Source organism: Macaca fascicularis, chromosome 7 (genome assembly GCF_037993035.2).
Source record: "Macaca fascicularis isolate 582-1 chromosome 7, T2T-MFA8v1.1".
NCBI lineage: Eukaryota > Metazoa > Chordata > Mammalia > Primates > Cercopithecidae > Macaca > Macaca fascicularis.
The window spans coordinates 143626479-143652328 of record NC_088381.1 but is presented as its reverse complement, the minus strand read 5'-3'; the positions used below and the strand labels follow the sequence as shown (position 1 = coordinate 143652328).

Here is a 25850-nt window from a genome sequence, read left to right as displayed (position 1 = left end):
GACACAAATTCTTTATCAGTTACGTGTTCTGCAAATATTTTCTCCAGTCCATAGCTTGTTTTTTCATTTTCTTAACAGTGTCTTTCAAACAGCAGATATTTTTAATTTTTAAAAAGTCAAATTTATCAATTTTTTCCTTTTATGACTGTGCTTCTATTGCTGTATCTAGGAATCCTTTGTCTAACACAAGGTTGCAAAGGTCTTCTCTACTCTGTTTTCTTCTATAAGTTTTACAGTTTATGTTTTATTTTTAGGTCTATGACCCTTATTTCAAATGGGTTTTTAAAAATTGATTCACAAGTATAAAAATCTATTCTAAAACAGATTTCAAATATAAGTAAACAACAAAAAAAAAGTTTGACTATTGATAAATATACCCAAAATTTCAGGTTATAAAAACCGATCCTGTGAAAGAAATTCTAGCTCCAAAAGCTTCAACAAAGTCTGTACTATTCACTATTACAAATCATTATAAAATATCTTAGGAACCCTGTGTGTTTTACTTTAATGGAATCATGATTCTCTAATAGTATAAAAACATTTGGATTAATCAGATAGTGAAAAAAACACCAGTACTCCAACTAAAAGCAAGCTCCCAGACCAAAGCATTCTGGAAGTTTTTATACCACAGGTATCTACAGATGTGACCTTCTGAGAAACACAGCATGGCAAAAAAAATTCTGAGTTAATTCTAAGTAGAATGTAAATTGAGAAAGATTAACTACTAAAACATCAGAATTTCTGAGATGTTTTCTTAATTTGTTTTTAGGGGGAAAAGCATTTAGCATATTTTTTTAAAAAGACTGTCCAGGAAAATCAAACACATGGTTATCTAATTCATATTGATAAATCTATTGCCATAGCAATAACTGTCCAACCTCTCATGTAACTATGTGGAACTCATATCATCACTAGCACCACAGGCCTGAAATGACCCTCCTGGATGGGACGCAAGACAAGCCTTAACTTGTCTTGACCCAGGTTAGGAACCCCATTGAGAACTTAACTACATCATTGAGTGATGGATATAGAAGAGGCAAAGTTATAAAGAAAATCAGGAAAATTAGTGCCTTAAAACCAAGGTAGTAATTACTATTATATCAGGGGTACATTCTTGTGTACAGTACTTCGAAAAGGCACTTTGGTTAGCCTCGACTGGACTCACTGGTCTATGATTTGTTCCACTCCTTCAAAATCAACTAAGAACCTTTGTAGTAATCATTAAAAACTTATTCAACCTGTTCCACAGTTCAAATTCCTTTCTATGATTTCAAAAACTGCTTTGTTAAATCTAGGTACCACAAACATTTCTTTCTTATCTATGGCCCTCTTCTGAAATCCAGAGCAGAGGTACTCAATTTTTAGTGTACATAATAAGAATCACCTAGAGAACTTCCTTAAAAATGCATGTGAGACCCAGGTCTCACCTCTCAAAATTCTGGGATGAAGCCCAGGATTCTGCATTTTAAACAAACACCCCAGAAGACTCTGATACAGACAGTCCAGGACCCACACTAACTGCTGATTTAATCTACAACAGTAATTTCCTAACTTCCCTGTTACAAATTACCTCAATGTTTTTTAAATATATAGCTTTCCAGGTACATATTTACCTGGAAAGGTAAGGTACCTAGAAAGTGCTTAAATATGCACCTTCTCTGGAGATGGTAAATTCCATGAATCTGCAATGGGACCTGAGAATGCATATTTTGCAAAAGTACCCTAGGTAATTCTTATCATTAGGGAATTAGAAACACTGAACCAGAGGGTAAAGAAAAGAATGCATTCTCCCACAGATGCCCCACATCAGTGGTTTTCAAACTTCTTTGCTTGGTACATCCTAGAATTTGGGGAAACTATACACCCTCTTGCATGTTTAAGCTGACATGTAAGATTTTTCATCATAAATTTAAATTGTTCCAAAGAACCTGATGAATGATAAATATTACATTAAGACAAAATTATAACACCAATCTTTTTTTTTCTTTTTCTTTTTTTTTTTTTGAGACAGGGTTTCTCTGTGTTGCCCAGGCTGGAGTGCAGTGACACAATCATAGCTCACTGAAGCCCTGACCACCCCAAACTCAGGTGATCCTCCCACCTCAGCATCCCAAGTTGCTAGGCACATGCCACCATGCCCAGCTAAATTTTTTTTTTTTTAGAGCCACGGTTTTGCCATGTTGCCCACGCTGGTCTCCAACTCCTGGGGCTCAAGCGACCTGCCTGCCTCGGCCTCCCAAAGTGCTGGGATCACAGACACGAGCCGCTGCACCCAGCCAACACCACACTTTTAAGTATACTGAAGGGAACCTAAATAACATAAAGATTCAATACCTCATTTTTTAAATGTCATTAAAGGAAAAGCTTTCTGTCAGTAAAATTCTCACTTTTTAAAATATGCTTTTTAATGAAGTTAACATATGTACAGAAAAGTATACAAAGTACAAGGCAGGGCATGATGAATGTTGACAAAGTGAACACACCTGTGTAACCGCCACTCAGGTTGTGTATAGAACATTCCCAGCATACCAGAAAAGCCTCCCTTAGACCGCCACACAGACACTAACCCTCAGTCACTCTTGTTTGTAATTCTTCCATTTCATTTCCCACAAACAACAGGTTAGCCTAACATATTTAATACTTGTCTTTTACATCATATCATACCTTCTCTACAGCAAAATTACACATAGGAATTGAAATATAATATTTTTAATTCCCTGTGATCATAAGGCTATAACTGTTTATATATACATAACTGATTATCATTCCAAGTATTGTAGTATACAATTCATCCAAACACCAATGACACTCAATTCTGTGAACTCCTTCCTAATAATACATCAAAAATCACAAAATGATCAGTCATTAAAATTATGTTTAATGATCAGCTAATAGCTAGATTATATCATCCTTCAATTATTTTAAAAACAAAGAAATAGAAACTACCATCATGCAAAAAGGATTTGTTATGCTATTACTAGAATTCAATTAGACACGAATTTTTTTCTACCTTTCTTTGGAACCCTGAAAATTTCTACACCTAAGGACAACATACCAGACTAAGATTCTAGGTGAGCCATTCTTTAATAAAAGTGAAAAAACAGTAACTGTGAAGGGGAAGTAAGAAAGGCAAACCCACCATCATGAGGTACTCCCAAGCAGCTCAATTTTAGGAAAGAGAATCAGAAACTATCTCCTTTAAAACCATCCATGTCTATATAGCCCTTAGAAAGTGTTCACGCATGCTCAGGGATATGAACACAACAGTTTGATTTGCAGAGTACTGTTCTGTAACAGAAAAATTACTTCTGGCTGGGCGTGGTGGCTCATGCCTGTAATCCTAGCACTTTGGGAGGCCAAGGTGGGCAGATCATTTGAGGTCAGGAGTTTGAGACCAGCCTGGCCAATGTGGTGAAACCTTGTCTCTCCCAAAAATGCAATAATTAGCCAGGCATGGTGGCGCAAGCTTGTAATCCCAGCTACTGGGGAGGCTGAGGCAGGAGAATTGCTTGAACTCAGGAGGCAGAGGCTGCAGTGAGCCAAGATCATGCCACTGCCCTCCAGCCTGGGTGACAGAGCGATACTCGTCTCAAAAAAAAAAAAAGTCTTCTTCTACTTTATTTTCTTCTCCTTCTTCTTTAAGGACATTAGTTACCTCTGCTGGCTACATGCCCCAACATCACGTACCTTTAAATGAAGCAAAGCAGCTACAAAGAGTATTACCTGGGAAAGTGATTAACTTTTTGTGCTTCAGAGAGGGTGCGCAGTAAGAAGGGTTTCAGGTGGGATCCTGTCCACATTAGGTTATAGTCAGTGCTGCTTGGGTGAACCTGAGGGCAGACAGAAAGACAACAGGCAAAAAAACATCAGAGATACCCCTTCTCCAGGAAAAGCAATGGCAGAAAAAGCCACAGTGATTTTTTCATCCATAGTGTACTCATGGGGGTGGCCCAATTAGTACATGAGCCTAGTGAGACAAAAGCAGTGCATCGTAGAACAAGTTTAAAGAATAGGAGGGTTGGGCAAATCCCAGATGCAGAAACCAAAATAAATTAACCCTTCTGTAGAAGTCCATGATGTCTCTTAATATTCTTGTATTTCTTTCTCAGGCTGTCCTTATCCTTGCAGATACTGAGTATGAAGTGCTGATCAGAGATAAACCTTATAGGAGTACACCAACTTAGAATTCACTCATTCATCCATTAAAATTCTTTTGTCCATTAATTCAACAATGAGGCACCATGTTAAGTGCCAGAAATAAAACAGCAACAAGACAGGACACAAACTGGTATCAGAACTTCCCTCATGGCCAAGTGTGGTGGCTCATGCCTGTAATCTCAGCACTTTGGGAGGCCGAGGTGGGAGGATCGCGTGAGCTCAGGAGTTTGAGACTAGCCTAGCAACACAGTAAGACCCTGTGTCTACAAAATAAAAATTTTTTTAAATTAGCCAGGAGTGGTGCCATGCACCTGTAGTACCAACTACTTGGGAGGCTGAGGCAGGAGAATCACTTGAGCCCAGGAGTTCAAGGCTACAGTGAGCTACGATTATGCCACTGTTCCCCTGCCTGGGTAACTCAGTGAGCCTCCGTCTCTAAAAATAAAAAAATATTAAAAAAAGAACTTCCTCAAAATGTCTCTTACAAATCTCAAGCGAGGAACCAGACGTTTATCAATTGTCACAAAGTATCTATGGTGGAAGTCTGTTCAGCCTTTTCGCCTGTCCTTTTCGATGTTAACATTCCAATCTTCCAACTTTCTTTGGAGAATGACTTACTCCCTGATTTTCAAGAACCTGCCAATCACCCACCCATCCCCTCCCACAAGGAGTGGATCCAAACCCAAGCTAGGCCAATCATTCTATCTCTAGAATGTGATTTTTGAGGAAGGAAAGGCAAAAGGACAATGAATGGAGTCCAGCCATGTCCATGGCAGTGCCTTGAGAAGATGATCCTCAAGATTCCTGTTCCTAGATCCCTGGGGCTGTCCTGGTCTCTCTCCTTCCAAATGCCTGCCTTTTCAGCTTTTTCTCTGATTCTGCTGGTCCCCTCTGCACACCATTCTGAAAAATCCCTTTTGGTTTTTTTTTGTTTGTTTGTTTGTTTGTTTTTTGAGACAGAGTCTCACTCTGTCACCCAGGCTGGAGTGCAGTGGCATGATCTCAGCTCACTGCAACCTCCACCTCCCAAGTTCAAGCGATTCTCCTGCCTCAGGCTCCTGAGTAGCTGGGACTACAGGTGCACGTCACCACGCCCAGCTAATTTTTGTATTTTTAGTAGAGACAGGGTTTCACCATGTTGGCCAGGATGGTCTCAATCTCCTGATCTCATGATCCACCCGCCGTTTCAAGTTAAACAAAGTCCATTTCAGTTGCCTGCAATCAAAGAACCTTAACTGGGTATCAGACAATTCCTTATGGGCAACTGTGCCCCTAGCCCAAGCCCAAGAACAAGCAAGAAAAAAAATTTTTCTGAAATCATCTGGAAACATTTCGCATTTCCATGTATCGCAAGCAGAAACTGGTAAAGCCACTCTGAAATTCAGTCTGAGTTATGGATCATCACTAAGCATTGGTCCCATGTACTTCCTAGAGCCAGCCCTGTTAGCTGGTAAAGTCAGTTAGGTGGCTAGGATTTTCAGCTTATGAGCAGATCAGGTGAGGTAGTAAAAATAAACTTACTTCATGAAATCCATGGGCTGTCAGAATGCTGCGTACTAGGCGACTGTCCGTTCGTACAATCTTATAAGACAAATGATAACGTTCTAAAGAAAACCAGAATCAAGTTCAGTAACTGGAAAGTTCATTGTAAAAATAAAAATAAACTGTAACATGGTAGCTTAATTATACTCAATAACATTACATGCTACCATTAAAACGATTACAAATAAGTTGAGCATATTTTGGACCATGAGTTCTTAAAATGAGACTCACTGGAGGTCATTAGACATGGATGGGGAAAAATATCGCACCTTGGTTTTCACTAGTTTCTAGATGAAATTTAACAATGGCTTCAATTAGGATTTTAAGCAACAAAACAGGAAGTATTAACATTATCTGTGACCCTGCCACCAACAGACAGACATCAGATATTTTAATATTATTTTACAGTTATAATTATCTCAAAATATCACTTATTCTCATAGTATTTAAAAATTATAGTAGTTAATAGACCTTCACTAGATTGTGTTATTTAATACACTAATAAAAAAGCACATGTCACAATTTCTTAAAAAATATTTTCATCACTGTATTTCAACACAATGTATTTCCTTTGTAATTATTTACTTTTTTAAAATCTATTTTAAAATATTCTTCTGTGAAGAGGCCCATAGGCTTCTCCAGACTGCCAAAGGGATCTATTGTACCAAAAAGGTTAAAAACCTCTGCTCTAGATAGCCCTCTGTATCCTGTAATGCTGATTACCAGTACATCTTAGACCAGCGGTTAGAAACTGGTAGCCCAAGGATGAAATCCAGCCTGTAGACATGGTTGGTTTGTTTCTCATGGTGCTCTAAAAACAAAATTGAATTCATTGCTTAGCTTCTGAAATGGAAAGAATTCATATAAAACTCTAGATTTCTAGGCTTCTCTTAAAAAACCTGGAAACCTGGGGTTTCTTCTCTCCAATGGCAAGAATCTGCTGGAGAACTGCAACTGCCCCATTTGGGTCAGGCCATACTCTTCAGTTCAGCACAGGACCTGGCCTGCTTCACTCAATCACATTTCCTGCCAGGGTCAAGTAAGCGTTTGTGCTTGTGACCACTATGGGAGAGGAAAGTCTGAAACCATGTGAGATTTCAATATATTTACTCTGGACCACTGAATTCAATCTCTTTCTATGCACCACTACTAACTGTAAAAAGTTAGCTAAGAATTCTGCAGAAGAATTTTTTTAGAGGACCTCATATTGAACGATTCCTGAATTGAACAATTCTGAATGATACAGACACTCATGGACAGACTCTAGAACAATATTCAGCCTCTACAGTCAAAGACAACAATTTCTTTTTCAAGTTTATGTGAAGATATTCATAAATCTCTGCTGCTACTTACTCAGCACTGGCAGGAACACCATGCAAAGCAGACACAGGAGGATTAACATTTAAACTGTCAATCGCTTCATTCTTTTCATTCTTGTGGCAAACTTTCAAAGTCAAGTAACAGTGTTATCCCAATGATCAGTCACTATTACTTTGTCTTTGCAGTATCATTATAAGAAGCACTGCAGAATCATATGGGAATAACAAGACAGGCTTAGAATATCTTCCAATGTCAAAAAAGGGAAATACTCAAAAACTGATTAGGGACATGTCAATAAGAGCTTAAAAAGGCTCTCGAGGGCCAAGTTTAAGACAATTTGAACATAAAAATGAATAGTGACAGAGATAGATTATAATGTACTTATAAAAGAATCCATGTATTCACACTGATAAGGAGTTGAGAGGGAATATGGGTTTTCTTTCGCTGCTGTGACAAATTATGACACATTTGTTGTTGTAAGGCAAATTTATTGTCTTACAGCTCTGTACATCAGAAGTCGAACACAGGTCTCACCAGGCTAAGACCAAGGAATTGGCAGAGCTGTGTTCCTTTCTGTGGGCTTTCCTTCCCTTTTCCATTCCTTGCCTTGTGGCTTATGGTCCCCTTCCTCTATCTTTGAAGTCAACCATGGTTGGGTGTAGTTTTTTTCACATCACAACACTCTGGCCTCTTCTACTTCCTTCTCTCACTTTAAAAAACTCTTGTGATTACACTGGACCCAGTTGGATAGTCCAGGATAATCTCCTTATCTTAAGGTCATTTGATTAGGAACTTTAATTCCATCTACAAACTTAATTCACCCTATGCCATGTAAGATAACATATTCACAAATTCTGGAAATTAGAAGGTAGACATCTTTAAGGGACCATTATTCTGCCTACCACACAAGAGAAAGCTATTATTTACAGAGAATCCAGCTAATAAATGTAGAAGGAAAGATAGAAATGAAAAATCACCATTTTACAAAAACTATAAGAGTAAATGATTCAAACAAGAATCAGTGGATACCAATAGGGAGAGGCTATTAGGGAATAGGACACGCATACATCTCAAAATATCTTACCAGAGGATGCTTATAACAAAGGGAAAAGGCACCTTTACAATGAAGCCATCTGGTGAACACAGTCTTAACCAAATGATTAAATGTGCCATCACCAATACTGCAAAATAATGGCATCACATACTTCCAAATGTTATACACTGGGTGATACAGTTTCACTAAGCAATATTCCTTACAGATTTTTAAAAATCTGAATTTAAACATGTAGGAACCATCAAACATGAATAATAATCAAATTTAAGGATATCTGTAAAACAAGCAGTCTAGAATATTTAAAAATGTCAATGTCATGGATGACAAAAAAAAAAAAGTCAAGGAAATGGCTGTACAGTAGACTAAAGAAATATAACAACAAAATGTAATATTTGATTGGATCCTGAATAGAAAAACAAAAAACCACTATAGAAGACTAAATTGGAACAATGGGGAAATCTGCATAGATTAGATCTATGGATTAGATAATATTTTGCCAGTGACAGATCATTGTGCTTATACAGAATATGCCCTTATTCTCAGGAGTCACAAGCTGAATAATGTATTAGGGCATGCAATATTTTACTAATTCTCAAATGCTTCAGAAAGAGAGAAGCAAATATGGCAAAATGTAAGTAATTGGTGATTCTATGGAAAGACTATATGCGTTCATTGCACTATTTTTGTAACTTGTCTGAAGGTTTTTAATTTTTCTAAATAAAATGTGTACAAAAATGAAAAACTATCCGGTCCTCTCGTTATGATAACCATGATCACTAACATCATTTTTGCACATGAAAAGTCAAAGCATTATATCAGCCACACAGTGACTGCTAGAAATAAGGACTGAACCCAATGCTGTGCATGTTCTGCAGTGCTTGCCCCTCAGTGCCCAGCCACAGGGGAGGTGATCAGTAAGGTGTGTGAGAAAATAGAGAACAGTTACATGGGGAATGAGAGACAAGGGGGAATAATAACACATCTGGGCATGGTGGCTCATGCCTGTAATCCCAGTACGATGGGAGGCTAGAGCAGGAGGACTGCTTGAGACCAGGAGTTCAAGATCAGCCAGGGCAACACAGCGAGACCTTGTCACTACCAAAAAAAAATTTTTTTTTAATTAGCCAGGTGGAGGGGTGGGCACCTGTAGTCTTAGCTACTCAGGAGGCTGAGGTAGGAGGACTGCTTGAGCCCAAGAGTTCAAAGTTACAGTGAGCTATGATCACACCATTGCACTCCAGCCCAGGTGGCAGAGCAAGACCCTGTCTCTTAAAAAAAGAGAGAGAGACCGGCCTGGGAAACATGGTGAAACTCCATCTCTATTAAAAATACAAAATTTAGCTGGGCATGGTGGTGTGCACCTGTAGTCCCAGCTACTCGGGAGGCTGAGGCAGGAGGATCACCTGAGCCTTGAAAGGTTGAGGCTGCAGTGAGTCATGATCAGGCCACTGCACTCCAGCCTGAGTGACAGAGTGAGACCCTGTCTCAAAAAAAAAAAAGAGAGAGAGAGAGAAAGAGAATAAGTATGTCTCTACAGTCAAACTAGGGTTCAAACCCTGGTTCTGCTTCTTCCCTGTAGCCTTCAATAAATTGTTTAATTTCTCTATGATCAATTTCCTCACCTGTAAAATGGAATTGATAATAACAGTAGTTACTGCATAGGATAGTTGTAAGCACTAAATCAGTTAATACATGTAAAGCTATGAAACAATTATTCTACATAGCATAAATTATTTTCATATAGTAAAAAAAATACATAGTAAAAGTCATTAGTATATGCACTGTACATAATTAATGATATATTTTATATAGCAAATTAAAAAATTAAAATGGGCCAGGCATGGTGGCTTATGCCTGTAATCCCAGCACTTTGGGAGGCCAAGGTGGGAGGGCTGCGTGAGGCCAGCAATTTGAATCCAGCCTGAGCAACATAGGAGAGACCCTGTCTCTACAAAATATAACTTAAAAAATTAGCCAGACATGGTGGTGTATGTCTCTAGTCCCTGCTACTCAGGAGGCTGAGGTAAGAGGGTTGCTTGAGACCAGGAGGTCAAGGCTGTACTAGTGAGTTGTAATCATGCCACTGCACTTCAGCATGGGTGACAGAGCAAGACCCTGTTTCAGGAAAAAAAAAAAAAAAGTAAAATGCTATTATTATTATTTCTCCTACTCCTCCTAAGATAAAAGAAAAATACAACTGCCACCACACTCAGTGGCAAATCTGATTCTTACAGTATATAAGAAGTAAGCAGTGACAAGCCACTTCTAATCCATACCACCTAACTCTAACCCAACTCAGATACATTGAACATGCTCCAAAAGAGTAGTGCAAGAAAAGAAGGGTGGAATGACAGAACGCAAACATCACTGCTGGAGATTTTCAGTTCTTATATACTCTGTGTCCGGTAGTCCTCTGTGTGCAATAAGGCTGGTGGGTAGTATATTTTAGACTAGAGGTTATAAATTGGTGACCCAAGAACCAGACCCAGTCTGCAGATGTGGTCTGTCACTCATGACGCTTTAAAATAAAATTAAATTAGTTGCTAGCCATTGAAAATTGGAAAAATTCATATAAAAATCTAGATTTCTGGGCTTCTCTTAAGAAACCTGGTAATGATGGTTATTTTTATGTGTCAACTTGACTGGGCCACAGGATGCCCAGATACCTGGATAACATTATTTACAGGTATCTGTCAAGGTATCTCCAGAAGAGATGAGCATTTAAATACAGGGACTGAATAAAGCAGACTGCCCTCCCAAATGTGAATGGGAATCATCTAATCCATTGAGGGCAAGAATAGATCAAAAGGGTGATTGGTTGAGCTCCCTCTCTGACTGACTGGTTGAGCTGGGACATAGACCTTCTCTGCCCTCGACACCCCTGGTTCTCAGGAATTCAGACTCAGAGTGGAATCTATACCACTGGGTCTCTAACTCATAGGCTTTCAAACTGGACCACCAACTTCCCAGGGTCTCCAACTTGCAGATGGTAGATAAGGGGACTTTTTAGCTTACATAATTACATATACCAATAACCTTATAACAACATTCATTCCTCCCTTCCCCCTCCCGGTCTCCTTGTATCCTATTGGTTCTATTTCTGTGGAGCACCCTGACAAACATGTACCTGGGCTTTCTCTCCCATAACAGGAACTCTGACTAACATGCCTAGGCTTTCTCTCCCATGACAAAAGTCAAATGGAAGATTGCAACTGTAAACTGAAGCTGCCCAACTGCCTAAGAAAGAACCACCTCATCCCATGTTTTCTTCTGTATAAAAACATGAGGCAGAGCACAGTCCTCCTTGACTACTAGCAAACTGCCAAATACCCTATTTCTAAGCCTCTTAACAAGCATCACATCGGTTCCACCACAGAAAAGACCATAGCATTTCCTCTTCTCCAACCACTCACATGTGCCCCTAGAGGCAACTTGAAGTGCTAGGACCCCTAGCAAGTTCCAGGACTGACCACAGCAGAGCAAATGAAAACAAACCAATAATCTAACTGTCAACACAGCCAAGTACCTAGAGAGTAGTGAAACGCCTTAAAGGGTTTAAACAAAAATAGCATGGGAAATCAGGATAAAGATAAAGCTGACATTTTTGACTTGTACAACACAAAAATAACTCCCTTAATGGCAACATAGTGTAGCTGTACTCTAGTATCAGAAAATTAGGTTACCTAGGATTAGGATTAGGATATCTGGGCTGTCGAATATGTGTGACTAATAGCACTTGAAATGTGACTAGTGGGACAAAGGAACTGAATTTTTAATTTTATTTAACTTTAGTTAATTTAAATTTAAGAATGAATACTTGATTCAGTTACTGGAAATCCTATTTTAAACAATTTGCCTGTGGGGAGGGCAAAGAAACAATTGAGTAAATGAATTTACTTTTTCAACTATAAAAGTTATAAAATCTAAATATAGACCTAATATTTCCAATGAAAATTTTGCAGCAAATTGAGATGCTCTGTTATGTTAAAATATATACTAGATATAAAATATCTTATTTATTTATATTGAGTAAATGTGGAAATGATAATATTCTGGAATATATTGGGTTAAATAAAATATATTAAAATTAATTGCATCTACCTGTTTCCTTTTACTTTTAAAAAGAATTTCCTACTAGAAAATTTCAAATCACATATATAGCTTGCATCATACATCTATTGCTAGTATATGCAAATACAAACTTACTAAATAAAAACATTCAGGAGCAAATTACAAAAACAAATGCTTCATTCTAAGAGAAGTTTACTTTAAGCTGAAAATACCTATGTTGTCTCTAAAATACAATCCCATTTACACATTTAAAGTACACACAATTTGGGGAAAAAAACAAGGTTATAATGAAAAAAAAGCCACATTCCTGGAATATTTCACAAATAAAACATGAGAAATCATATTGTACCAAAAACATTAATAGTGAATTCAATGAAACATGTCATAAAGAGAAAAAACAAAGTTGGCATCTAAGACGATGAGATCAACAGAAGGTAACTATTGCCCCAGATACACTTCTCAGGGGGATTTAACCACAGGCTTATGATCTGAACAGATCTGTGTCAGCTATTTAAGAGAGCCAAAAAGAAAAAAAAAAGTTACAGACTGAGAGTATTTAACAATGCAGAAAACTGAAGCAGCAACTAGTAAAAGTCATTCAAATTGTTATTTTCATTAAGGAAGTTGAAGAAAATTAAGCCACAAGGAAGTAGGAAAGATACAGAAAACTCAAAAACACAGAATTTGAGAAAAGTTTAGTGGCTTTTTCTTTAGTCACAGGAATGTGTAAAGAAGAAGACTTATGGATCCTAAAAAATAGTAATTGCTTAAATAGATGACATTGATGGATATTATTTTCCAATAAATGTTAGGTATTCTAAAAAAGAAGGGTCTGCCTATTGTCATAGAATACATCAATTACTTTATGTGACAAACAGACCAAAAGAAGTATGTTTGGGGGGAATATTTGTTTTTATCCACCTTTAAAATTTTGGCTCAAATCATATTTAGAGGGAGTTTCTCAGCAAGAGGTCTTCAGTTACTCAGCCTTCAGAGAACATGAATGAACCACATCCCTTTAAATGGTAACCTAGCAACTTGCTGAGGGGATTAGAACACAAGGATCCTTGGGGAGGAAGGAGGATTCAAATCCCAGAAGCAATGCTAACAGTCCTCTGAACTCCTGACCTATTAAGGGACAAGACAAAAGTCATTTATTAGTAGAACAGATCTTATTCAATCAGTAAAATAAGCAACCCAAGTCCTGAGCGCTTATTATGTGTCAGACGTTAAATGATCTCATGTAATCCTCACAATATAATATTCTCTCCGTTTTACTAATAGTTTTACTAATAATGAAACTGGTTAAGATTTTACTAATAATGAAACTGGTTAAGAGAGTCTAAGTCACTTGCCCAAAACTCACAGCTAAGAAGTGCCAAAGCTGGGATTTGAACCAATGGCTGAGAACCCAAGTGTACACTCTTTCCACTACACCACAAGACAGTTCTGATCCACAGTATTATAACCTTTGAAGATGGCTACAGACTACACCAGGGCTCAGAGCACTGCTTAAAATCCAAGAGGCACAGAGAGAAGTGAAATTGATAATATACAAACAATGCAGAAGACAAGAGAAAGCAAAAGGTGGATTTTTAAGGTTGGGTCTTTAAAATTATCAACAAAGCCAGGTGCAAATTCTCATACCTATAATCCCCACACTTTAGGAGACTGAGCTGGGAGGACTGCTTGAGGCCAGGAGTTCAAGACCAGCCTGGGCAATATAGTGAGACCCCCATCTCTACAAAAAGCTATTTTTTTTTAATTAGCTAGCCATGGTGATGTACACCCACAGACCTAGCTATTCAGGAGGCTGGGGCAGGAGGACCACTTGAGCCCAGAAGTTTGAGGCTGCAGTTAGCTAGCGTTGCACCACTGCACTCCAGCATGGGTGACAGAGTGAGACTTTGTTGCTAAAAAAATAAAAATAAAAATGATCAATGAAATTGACAAACTTCTAGCTAGACTAAGGAAAAAAGAGAAAAGACTGAAATAAGTGAAAGTGGGAACATTATTACAGACCTTACAGAAAATAAAAGGATTATAAAAGAATACTATGAACAATTGTATGCAAACAAGTTAGATAAGCTAAATGAAATGGACAAATACTTAGAAACACATAAACTACCAAAACTGACTCAAGAAGAAATAGAAAACATGAATAGACCTACAACAAGCAGAGGTTGAAGGGAACCCATTCTATGAGGCCAGCATTACCATGATACCAAAGTCAGACAAAGGCATCAGAAGAAAACTATAAATGTTCAACAAAATACTAGCAATTAGGCCAGGGGCAGTGGCTCATGCCTATAATCTCAGCACTTTGGGAGGCTGAGGCGAGTGGATCATGAGGTCAGGAGTTCAAAACCAGCCTGGCCAACATGGTGAAACCTCATCTCTACTAAAAATACCCAGGCATGGTGGCACACACCTATAATCCCAGCTACTCAGGAGGCTGAGGCAGAGAATTGCTTGAACCCGGGAGGTGGAGGTTGCAGTGAGCTGAGATTGCGCCACTGCACTCTAGTGTGGGTGACAGAGCAAGACTCCATCTTAAAAAAAAATAAAATAAAATAAAATACTAGCAATTATACACTCTGACAAAGTGGGATTTATCTCAGGAATATAAGGGAGATTCAATACAAAAAGTCACTCAATGTAATGTACCACATTAACAGGATGAAGGGGGAAATAGCATTTCAGTTGATGTGGAAAAAGCATTTGACTAACACCTTTTCATGATAAAAACATACAAAAACTAGGAATAGAAGCAAACCTTCTCAACATGACAAAGGACATTTACGAAAAACCCACAGCTAATATCATATGCATAGAAAACATAAAGCTTTCTTCCTATGATCAAAAACAAGACAAAGATGCCCTCTTTCTATTCAACATTGTACTAGAAATTCTAGCCAGAATAATTAGGGAAGAAAAAGAAATAAAAGGCATCCAGGTTGGACAGAGAACTAAAATTCTCTCTATGTGCAGATAACATATTATATGCAGACAAACCTAAACACAAAAACTATTAGAGCTAATAAATGAGTGCAGCAAGGTTTCAGGATACAAGATCAATATACAGAACTCAGTTGTATTTCTATATACTAGCAGTGAAGAACCCAAAAATGAAATTGAGAAAACAATTCTATTTACAATAACATCAAAAAGAACAAAATATTTAGGAATAAATTTAACAAAGAGGGTACAAGACTTGTGCACAGAAAACTATAAAACCGTGATGAAAGAAATTAAAGAAGCCCCAAAAATTGGAAAGACATCCCATGTTCATAGAATACTTAACATCATTAAGATGGCAACACCCTCAGAAGTGATTATAGATTCAATGCACTCCCTATCAACATTCCAACAGCCATTTTTGAAGAAATGGAAAAGTTGATTCTAACCTTCATATGGAATTGCAAGGGACCCTGAATGGCCAGAGATCTTGAAAAAGAACTGTATTAGAGGACTTACAATCCCAATTTCAAAACTTAATACAAAGGTAGGGTAATCAAAAGAGTGTGTTACTAGCATAAGGATAAATGTATAGTTCAATGAAATATTAAGAGTCCATAAGTAAACCCATACATCTGTGGTCTACTGACTTTCGACAATAGTGCCAAGACCATTCAGTGGGGAAAAGAACAGTCTCTTCAACTAATTGTGCTGAGACAACTGGATATCCAAATGCAAATGAATGAAGGTGAACCCTTACCTAACTCTACCTTAAAAAATTAACTCAAAATGGATCAAAGACTATTTAGCCCTAACTATAAGAGCTTAAACTAAAAAACTCTTAGAAAAAAGCACAGGGATCATGACCTTGGGTTAGGCAATGGTTTCTCAGATATGACACAAAGAATATAAGCAACAAAAGAAAATGGGTATCATCAAAACAAAAAACTTTCGCTCATGAAAGAGCACTAACAAGAGAGTGAAAGACAATTCACAGAGTAAGAATATTTGTAACATATATATGTTGTCTAACATCCATTACATACAAAACTCTTATAATTCAACAACAATAAAGACAGTCCAATTTTAAAAATGTACAAAGGACTTGAATAGGCCTTTCTCCAAAGAAAATACAGAAATGGCCAAAAAGTACATAAAAAGATATTCAATGTCATTACTCATTAAGGAAATGCAAATCAAAACCACAGCCAGATACCACATCACATTCACCGGTATGGCTATAATCTAAGAAACAGAAAATAACAAATGTTAGTGAGGATGTGGAGAAACTGGAACCCCTATACATTGTCGATGGGAATTAAAACGGTGCAGCTGCTATGGAAAACAGTTTGACACGGAGTAAGTTAAACACAGAATTACCATATGACCTAGCAATTCCATTCCTGGGTATACCCCAAAGAATGAAGATAGGTGTCCAAACAACTTTTCCATGAACATTCATAGCAGCACAAGTCACAACAGACAAAAAGTGGAAACAGGCCAGGCACAGTGGCTCATGCATGTAACCAAGGCAGCTTGCTTAAGGCCAGGAGTTTGAGACCAACATAGGCAACACAGTGAGACTCTGTATCTAAAAAATAAATAAATTTTTAAAATAAAATTTTAAAAAAAGGTGGAAACAAAAAAAGTACATCAACTGATGACTGGATAAACAAAATGTGGTGTATCATTGGAATGCATTCATTAGCATATACAATGGAATGTTATTCAGCTATAAGAAGGAATGAAGGACTGATATATACTCCAACATGGATGAATCTCGAAAACATTATGCTAAGTGAAAAGAAGCCCGCCAAAAAAGGCCACATATCACATGACTCCATTTATATAAAACATCTAGAATATGCGAATCTATAAAAATAGAAAATAGATGAGTGGTTGCCAGGGACTGGTGGTATGGGGGCTGGGGATACCTGCTTAATGGGTATCTGCTGTACTTTGGGGATGATGAAAATGTTCTGGAACTAGACAGTGGTGATGGCTGTACAACATTGTGAATGTACTAAAAAACAATGACTTGTACACTCTAAAATGGTTAAAATGGTAAATTTTGTTATGTGTATTTTACCACAATAAAAAAAACAAACACATGTACACATTATTCTGGGGGAAAAAAATCAGAGGAAAAACATAAGCAGAAAACAATTTAAGAAATTATAATATTTGAAGTATAACAACTCAATTGATTTTTCTCATGGCCAAGGCCCTTTCCCTATATATATGTCATATCAACTTCTTTCAGACAAGGATGTCCGGGCCATGCCCAGCTCCGTCCTCCGTGGGAGAGGTTATACCCACCTCCAATTACTCTAATATTGTTGTCCTTTGTAAGAATAGCGTCGGCATGGAATACCAAAACTGGAATTCTCCTACAGCCTCCAGTCCACATGATGCATGGATGATCCCTATAACGACAACAAAGCCTTCATTAATTTACAGCTCAAAATCCGAACTAACTGCTGATGCAGATTACTATGGTTTGTTGCTTAGCAAGTTTCCCCTTCCTTCTTGAATACAAATCCCAAATATCCTGTGGGAAATCACATCTCCCATTCTTAGTTGTGTGTTTAAAATTAACTCTATTTCTGGTCCAGGGATGGGCCTTGATTGGTTTCAGCCAATCAAGATATTTCATCATTCAGTACAGTTAGTGGTTCAGAGATAGGCACATAAACCAATTGGAGCCCATGAGTTTAAGGAAACATGTTCTGAGACTCTGAAAAAGCAATGGTTTCTTTCTCTTCTGTAATGGCTACAGATGATACCCTGTCTTCCTCTTGATGGTATAGGATAAGAGTGAGAAGTCTGGAATGTCAACAACCATTTTGTGACCTTGAGGGAAGAGCTTGTAGCTGTTGGTGAAGGAAAAAGTCAGCGGGAGGTTGACGGAAGAGATCCTGGGCGTTAAAGTGGGAGTTTCAGAATCAAGATATGCCTGAATATGAGTGAACATATTCTCTTTATTACTTACGACCATTTGGATTATGTTGTAATCCTTTGCACACATCAAGAATCCTAACTGATGAGTTCACAATAATTTACATACTCCTTTTACATGCCATAGTCCATTTTCAAGCCAATTTGATGATGCATCCTAAGATTCTGAACTAGGAACTCTGAATACAACTATCCCAATTAAAATCACGTATTTTAAAGGAAACCCATGCTAAATGGAACAACATATATTTTCCTCCAGTATAAAACCACAGGGGAGAAAAAGACTTCTGACTTTATTCTTTTTCCCTATCCTCAGGAAATCTCAGCTTAATTTTAGGCTGATGAATATTTACTCACAGATTAGGAAAATCTTCACCCTCATTAGGGCAGGGAGGTAGGAAGAGAAATAAAATTTAATGAACTGAGTCCCTACTATGTGCCAGGATTTAAACTAAGAGCTTCACATGTCACTTAATCCCCTTGCCCATACTATGAACTGAAGAAAAACTGTCTCAAGGTTAAGTAACCTGCCTAAGGTCATACAGCTGGTTAAGTAAGGGATGAGGTATTTGAACCCAACATCTGTATTCTTTCTACTATTTGCTTCCCTAATCGCATTTCAGCAAAGTTCTATATATTGAATACCTTGAATTCAATTATTTGGGAACTTAAACTGATCAATTCCTTAAATGCAATCCAGTTGGCCAAGATTCACTCGACTCTTAAAAACTTACATAACCACATCCCTTAACAAAGGACATACCACAAATCTCAGGGCCAAGTCAGCCCCTCCCAATTCAACTTTAAAAAGATCCACACTCGGGCTGGACACGGTGGCTCACGCCTATAATCCCAGCACTTTGGGAGGCCGAGGCAGGCAGATCACGAGGTCAAGAGATCGAGACCATCCTGGCCAACATGGTGAAACCCCATCTCTAATAAAAATACAAAAATTAGCTGGGTGTGGTGGCATATGACTGTAGTCCCAGCTACTCAGGGGGCTGAGGCAGGAGAATCAGTTGAACCCGAGAGGTGGAGGTTGCAGTGAGCCGAGATCACGCCACTGCACTCCAACCTGCCAACAGTGCAAGATTCCATCTCAATTAAAAAAAAAAAAAAAGATAAAAAGATTCACACTCTGAATGCACAGTTTGTCAGGTGCCCAATCTTAGAAGTGAGGCAGTCTTTAGACTTGGGACAAGCTGCCAACTGCTTTCTAGTGAAGAAAGCAAAGAACAACACACCTAGTTCATTCCCCGTTTTCTAGAAATGGCATGTGGATGCTTATTGTTCTTGTTCTTTGACTTGGTAACAGTACCCACTTGTGAGAAACGGTGTTGATAGGGTACCTTTTTTAGCAAGAAGGATTTTTTCGTGGCTTGCTTGCTTCTTCATCGTTAACACCTGTAAAATGTGGGCATGAAGCCAGGCGATTCCTATGATCTCTTCCAACCTTCATTTTTCCACTACATTTCTAAATCAGCAAGTAGAGAAAAAAAACAGGCAGCCTAAACTACAAAGTCTCAGACAGGAACTCTGGAAACTATCCAAAGTTCTCTGTCAATCTAGCACTAGCTACCAACTGGCACCACTATGCCTTAGCATTTACAAACAATGGATTGCTGCTCCAATTTAAAAATGCCTGACAAGGGGAACACAATTAATGGGTACACAGCTGAGAAGAGCCCAGGCCCTAACTGTACTATCTGTAGAAAGCCAGGTCTCTAACAGAGAAATCTTTTCACTTCCAACCTATGGAAAGATAAAAGAGAGAGTAAACAGTAAGGTCAGCTAAAAAAAAAAACAAAAAAAAACAAAAAAAAAAACTAAAGCAATATGCGAAATTGTCATAAAAAACATATTCCCACCAAGTGGCGCTAAAAGAAAAAAATTCAGAATGATTAGGAAACTGAAAATTGGGACTTCACATTTTCATTCACATCAGAAACTGGTATATATTAAAATTCACTTTCATAGGCATGAAAAACACAGGATTTGAACAATCACCAAAGCAGATCAGTTTTATGATTCACTTTATTGAAAGCCTAAAAACATTTTGGTTTTCTGGGAATAATTTCATGAGAAATAGATGTCATTCACTCCTGGGACCCAGCCTACATAACTCAAAGATGGAGCTGTAAGCAGCTTTTGCATTCTTGCTTCCAGGCTGTCTTCATACCATTACCCCTATTAGAAATGCCTTCCCCACTTCTGTTTATCTAAACCCACTCTCCAAGGCCTACTTGAAGTCTCACCACCTTCAGGCAGCCTTCCCCAGCTCCTTCAGCCCATTACAATACCTCCTTCTCTGAACTCCTATAGCACCCACTTTATAATTGATTGTTAATGATCCTTTTAACTGCCTTTTACAATAGCAATTAAAGTTGACATTTTTTCAGTGACCAAAGAAATCTTACATCACGTTCTTATATGAAAGTTTCTATATCTATATACAGAGTTGTATTTGGGATCCCCAAGCAAAATATAGAAAAATAGCCTCTTTACATTTTCTATTTGAAATAATACCATGCAAAACAAGGACTGCCTGGACAGTTTCTATTCCTGAAGTCCAGGATTGCAAGGAATTAATATTTTCACACAGCCTAGGGATCTGAGTAGATCTAACAGATGTCCATGGATATACATCTTTGGATCAGGTCAACATCTTCAGATGATTTACGGCCTTCAAACTTCTAAATCAACTTTTAAAATGTACGCCTACTGCTTCAGGTGTGAACAAGATTGATTTAAGCTTCCTAATGTAAAAAATAAGTGTCTGATAGACAAGACATAAGCTGATAAAACAAGATTAACTGTTAAAAATTAACACTAGAAGTCTGAAAGGAAGAAGTGGTCCATAAATTTGGATGGGAGAAGCGGGAAAATTATACCTTTATTTTCACTAACTTTTACTAGAAATTCAGTATTTCTTAATTATGAATATAGGCAATGAACCATGGTAATATTAGCATTATCTGTGCCTTTGACGTCATCTAAAATTACAGGGATTTTTTTGTTTTGTTTTGTTTTGTTTGAGACGGAATCTCACTCTGTCCTCCAGGCTGGAGCACAGTGGCACGATCTTGGCTCACTGCAACCTCTGCCTCCCAGGTTCAAGAGATTATCCTGCCTCAGCCTCCCAAGTAGCTGGGATTACAGCTGCTCGCAACCACACCCGGGTAATTTTTGTATTAGTAGAGACAGGGTTTCACCATATTGGCTAGGCTGGTCTTGAACTCCTGACTACAAGTGATCTGCCCACCTCGGCCTCCCGAAGTGCTGGGATTACAGGTGTGAGCCACTGTGCCTGGCCAATTACAGGTATTTTTATACCTTATTACAGGTGTTGTAGATATCTCAAAACATTACATTTGTCATTACTTCTAAGTTATAATAGTTTAAGACTCACCCCTAGATCACATGTGATCATGGTCTTTCTATCATGATGAGGCTGGACAACAATTGGGCAACTCTCCTCCTAATAATCATTCAGTCACTAAATGATGACACCTCATACTGGTGGCCCAGACATCTATGCTGCTTCCCAGTACCCCCCATCTACAATTGTTAATCAAAGACCACCCCCCCAGTGTACTGATCTTACACAAACTAAACAAAAACAGTCTTCATGTTGTTGTCTTTAGAAAACAAAATTTAACTTTCCCAGATTTTAAATGATCTTATTTAATGTATTAGTAAAACAGCACATATTACTATGTTACAAATGTGTTTTAATAACTGCATTTGAATGTAATTAGTACTCTTTGTAATGATATGTATTTTATTTTAAGCCTTAAAAATATTATTCTGGTAAGGAATCCATGTCATAAAAAAGTTGACAACTCTGATCTAAGGTAACGTAAAGTATAAAGCCTTCATTTATTCCTTCATTTCATTATTCAGTCAGCAAGAATTTACTAAGTACCTACTATAATATTAGGTCAAACTACCTGCAATCGTCAGTATTTGACTGTTTCTGACCTACCAAAATGGCAGTTTCACATAGTTCAATCTAACATTTGTCAGGCCCAATCTGTAAGCCCACTAATAAGAGAGACAGTAATGGAGTAAAAGAGCAACCTTTAAAGAGGGGAAAGACTGATACTTGCAGCAGAAGTTAAAAGTTTTATGAAATGGGTAAGAGGCAGCACACTGAAAGCAAAGTCAGAAAAAGACAAAGTAACCAGAGGGAATTATCCCTTTAATTATCCTGAACAAGAATGACCCAAATATACTTTCAAATCTCTATTCGTTTCTATGACCTAACACTGATAAGAAATGTTTCCTCAAAGCTTTCTTAATGCTTCAACAATTTTCTTCAAATTACAATAACAAGTAATCTTCTATCTTCTAAGAAGCCCACCATAAATTCAATATTAAAACCAATAAGAATGATGCCTTACATTTGTATGGCACTTACAAAGTAATTTCACATACATTATTCTATTTGAGTCTAACCAGATCCCTACAAAATAGTCTGGGAGATATTATCTCTATTTTTCAGGTTACACAGTACACACATATCCAAAAGGACTCAGGGAGAATCTTAAAAATGAATTTTACCTTTAAACCAGATTCTCTCTTTACTCTGTGTCAAGTAATAATTAAAGGAGGCAAAAGAGCAAAGTGATCAAAATCCAGAAAAGCTAAGTCCAAAACTCAATGCATCACTTACGCTTGATGCATCACTGAGGAAATTTCCTGATTAAAAAAAGTGAAAAAAAAGTGAAAAAAATTTCCTGAATTTAAAAAAGTGTAAATAATAACACCTTCAGATTTAAAAATATGTAAGATATAGATAAGATAAAGCCTTTATCATCATCTGTAATAGCTATATTTATCATTATCATTCTTTTTTTTTTTTTTTTTTGAGATGGAGGTTCGCTCTTGTCAGCCGGGCTGGAATGCAGTGGTACAATCTCAGCTCACTGCAACCTCCACCTCCTGGGTTCAAGCCATTCTCCTGCCTCAGCCTCCTGAGTAGCTGAGATTACAGACACCCACCACCACACCCAGCTAATTTTTGTTTTTTTAGTAGAGATGGGCTTTCACCATGTTGGCCAGGATGGTCTTGAACTCCTGACCTCAGGTGATCCACTCACCTAGGCTACCCAAAGTACTGGAATTATAGGCGTAAGCCAACACGCCTGGCTATTATCATTCATTCTTATTGTGATGATCCATTAATCATGAAACTGGACTCTTAACTAAAAGAACTCAGGAAAGCAATGTGGTTCAATTGACGCAGCACAGGCCATAGAACTCTAACATCCTGTCTCAGAGTTACTATGGCAAGTTACCTGACCTCTCTATATTACCACCATTTTATCATTGTAAAGACTTTTGAGAAAATTAGCAAACGTAACTAGTGTCACAGAGTTTGGAAATGCTTTTCTTCAATACTGAAACATTTCAAAATCTTCTATGTTGGGAGCTCTGAGCAAGAGTTCATTCACCAAAAGCTACTACCTGCATTTCACAACATTTAGAGCTGATGTTCGCTTATGCCCAGAAAGAGAGCCTTATCTCATTTCTCATAGCCGATTGGGACTGAATAACAAGACCTTAAATGACATTATGGATAGAAGCTAAAACCGGAGTTAGATAATCCCCAAGGAATGACACTAGATAAAAGAGTATATAGGTAAAAGAGAAGAGTATATAAGAGTATACAAGTAAAAGAGTATAAAGCACAGGTCAAAAGCAGGCTTGCTATTACTTACTCTTGACTTATGACCTCCTCATCCTCTGAGGATGATGCTGTTTCCTCCAGGTCCCGGGCCATCACGACTGGCATTTCCTTTAGGGTTTGTCATGCAGTCAGCAGACGGGGGCCTCAGAGACCTTTCCTAGCAGATTTACTGGATCAAGCCTAATTTGGATGGCACAAATTCCTGCAAGAAATCAACTTGATCAGATCGACTGACCTGAAACACAATGCAGTTGTCTATTTATTGGTTATTGCTGGTAATCTAAGTAATGAGAATGACTATATTCCTCAATAGTGCTCAACCTCTAGAAGTTTATCTTCCATAACAGTGCCTCGATATGCCACAAAAGTCAAGATTTTTTTCAAACATACTGTCTGTGCTCTATATATTTGAAGAGCTGTTACTAAGTTTGAGTTTCTCATTATTTACTAAATCGAATATGCACCAAAAGGATAGACTCTTCACTTTCAGGGCAGTCTGAGGCAGGTGACTGATTCCCTAAAACATATATTCCTTGCTAGACAAACCTGGCCTGGGTTAAAAATAAATAAATAAAAACTCAAGGTTTAAGACCCTTGCAGGTCGGGCAGGGTGGCTCACACCTGTAATCCCAGCACTTTGGGAGGCCAAGGCGGGCGGATCACCTCAGGTTGGGAGTTCGAGACCGGCCTGACCAACATGGAGAAACCCCATCTTTACTAAAAAAAAAAAAAAAAAATTAGCCAGGTGTGTTGGCTCATTCCTGTAATCCCAGATACTCGGGAGGCTTAGGCAGGAGAATCGCTTGAACCCGGGAGGCGGAGGTTGCAGTAAGCCAAGATCGCGCCATTGCACTCCAGCCTGGGCAACAAGAGCAAAAACTCCGTCTCAAAAAAAAAAAAAAAAAACCTTGAAAATATTTATTTAGACTCTATGACAAGCACTCTGACAAGATGCCATCATGTTTCCCGTAAAATAAATTCAACAATGAACCGAAAGATGAATATATTCTCTTGAATCAAAGGTCCATATAAATGGTTGGGGGGGAGGGGGGAATGCCCTTCCACTCTTAAAAATTATTCTTCCTTACTAAAAATCACAAACTTTGATATGACTCTCAAATAGACAATAAAATTGGAAAATTTCCAACACTGCATTTCTAACTTAAAATATTTTTTCCAAAGTAAAAAAGTACATGGTCGTTTTGTGTGTCAGAAGAAGAAATAGGAACTACAAATAAAGAAAAGGAATATGTTTAAATGACCATAATCCCATTACTCAGCGATAATTACTTGCTGTCAATCCTTCTTAACTTTTCCATACATTCATAAATACGATGAGACTGTAAATCAGACAAAAAACAAAAAAACCGACCCCGATAATGATCTTCGGCGCAATGGGCAATGTCTAACGACTTCAATGGCTTTCTTCAGGGGATTCTCAAGGGGGATTTCTTGATCTTTCCCAAAATGTTGGAAAGTCCTTTAAGTTTAAACAAAACCTCTAAACGGGAAGGGATGCCAACCTTTCCTAGGCTGCCTGCAGAGCGGGGAGAAACAGGTCGATCGGAAGATTAAAGACATTCGCCTAAGAACACTCCTCGCCCTAAAGGAATCTGCTTCTCAGCCCCAACCCCAGCTCACCCCAATTCCACGGAGGTCCGCAGATGCTCCCCCCTGAAAGGACAGGACCACTCGGCTGCCGCGAATCAACGCGGCGCGCCCGGAAGCCAACAGCTACTCCCCGGCTCTGAGCGGGAAGTGCGGCGGCCAGCTGCAGCCTGGACCCGGGAACGCTCCTCCCTAGGGTAGGGATGCGCGCTGGCGCAGGCTTTTACCTGTCTCATCTTCCCATGGTTCGGGGCGAGTAGGCGTGGACCGCGCTCTGCGCCTACCTCCCTCTTCCTTCCCCAGCAAGGCTCAGGGCAGCCGCCGACGGCGCTTCCCCGGTTACTACAACAACCAACAAGCAACCGCCCGCTGGGAGCCACTGCGCAGGCGCTGATAACGCTCAGCTGCGGACGCGGGCGAATGTCGTCACCGCCGCGCAGCGCGGGCGCAGAGCCCTGGCCTCGGCAGAAAGTCTTTTTTTTTTTTTCC

The 25850-nt window shown here is 38.5% G+C and overlaps 1 protein-coding gene across 49 annotated transcripts in view; it reads right to left on the bottom strand.

Annotated features, from left to right (window-relative positions):
* TTLL5 (tubulin tyrosine ligase like 5) overlaps positions 1-25742 on the bottom strand; it is a 291003-nt gene extending 265261 nt beyond the window's left edge. For 36 of the 49 annotated variants that reach the window (XM_005561833.5, XM_005561835.5, XM_005561836.5 and 33 more), the window contains exons 1-5: positions 25589-25742; positions 23785-23955; positions 17423-17529; positions 5680-5762; positions 3724-3830 (exon numbers count right to left, since the gene is read on the bottom strand). In XM_005561833.5, coding sequence (XP_005561890.1) covers positions 3724-3830; positions 5680-5762; positions 17423-17529; positions 23785-23858 — 371 coding nt within the window. In that variant the 5' untranslated portion in view covers positions 23859-23955; positions 25589-25742. Of the gene's footprint in view, positions 1-3723; positions 3831-5679; positions 5763-17422; positions 17530-23784; positions 23956-25394 lie in introns of those variants that run through there. The other 13 variants (XM_073997878.1, XM_073997882.1, XM_073997883.1 and 10 more) reach the window with 2 other exon arrangements.
* Between the last annotated feature and the right edge of the window lie 108 nt (positions 25743-25850).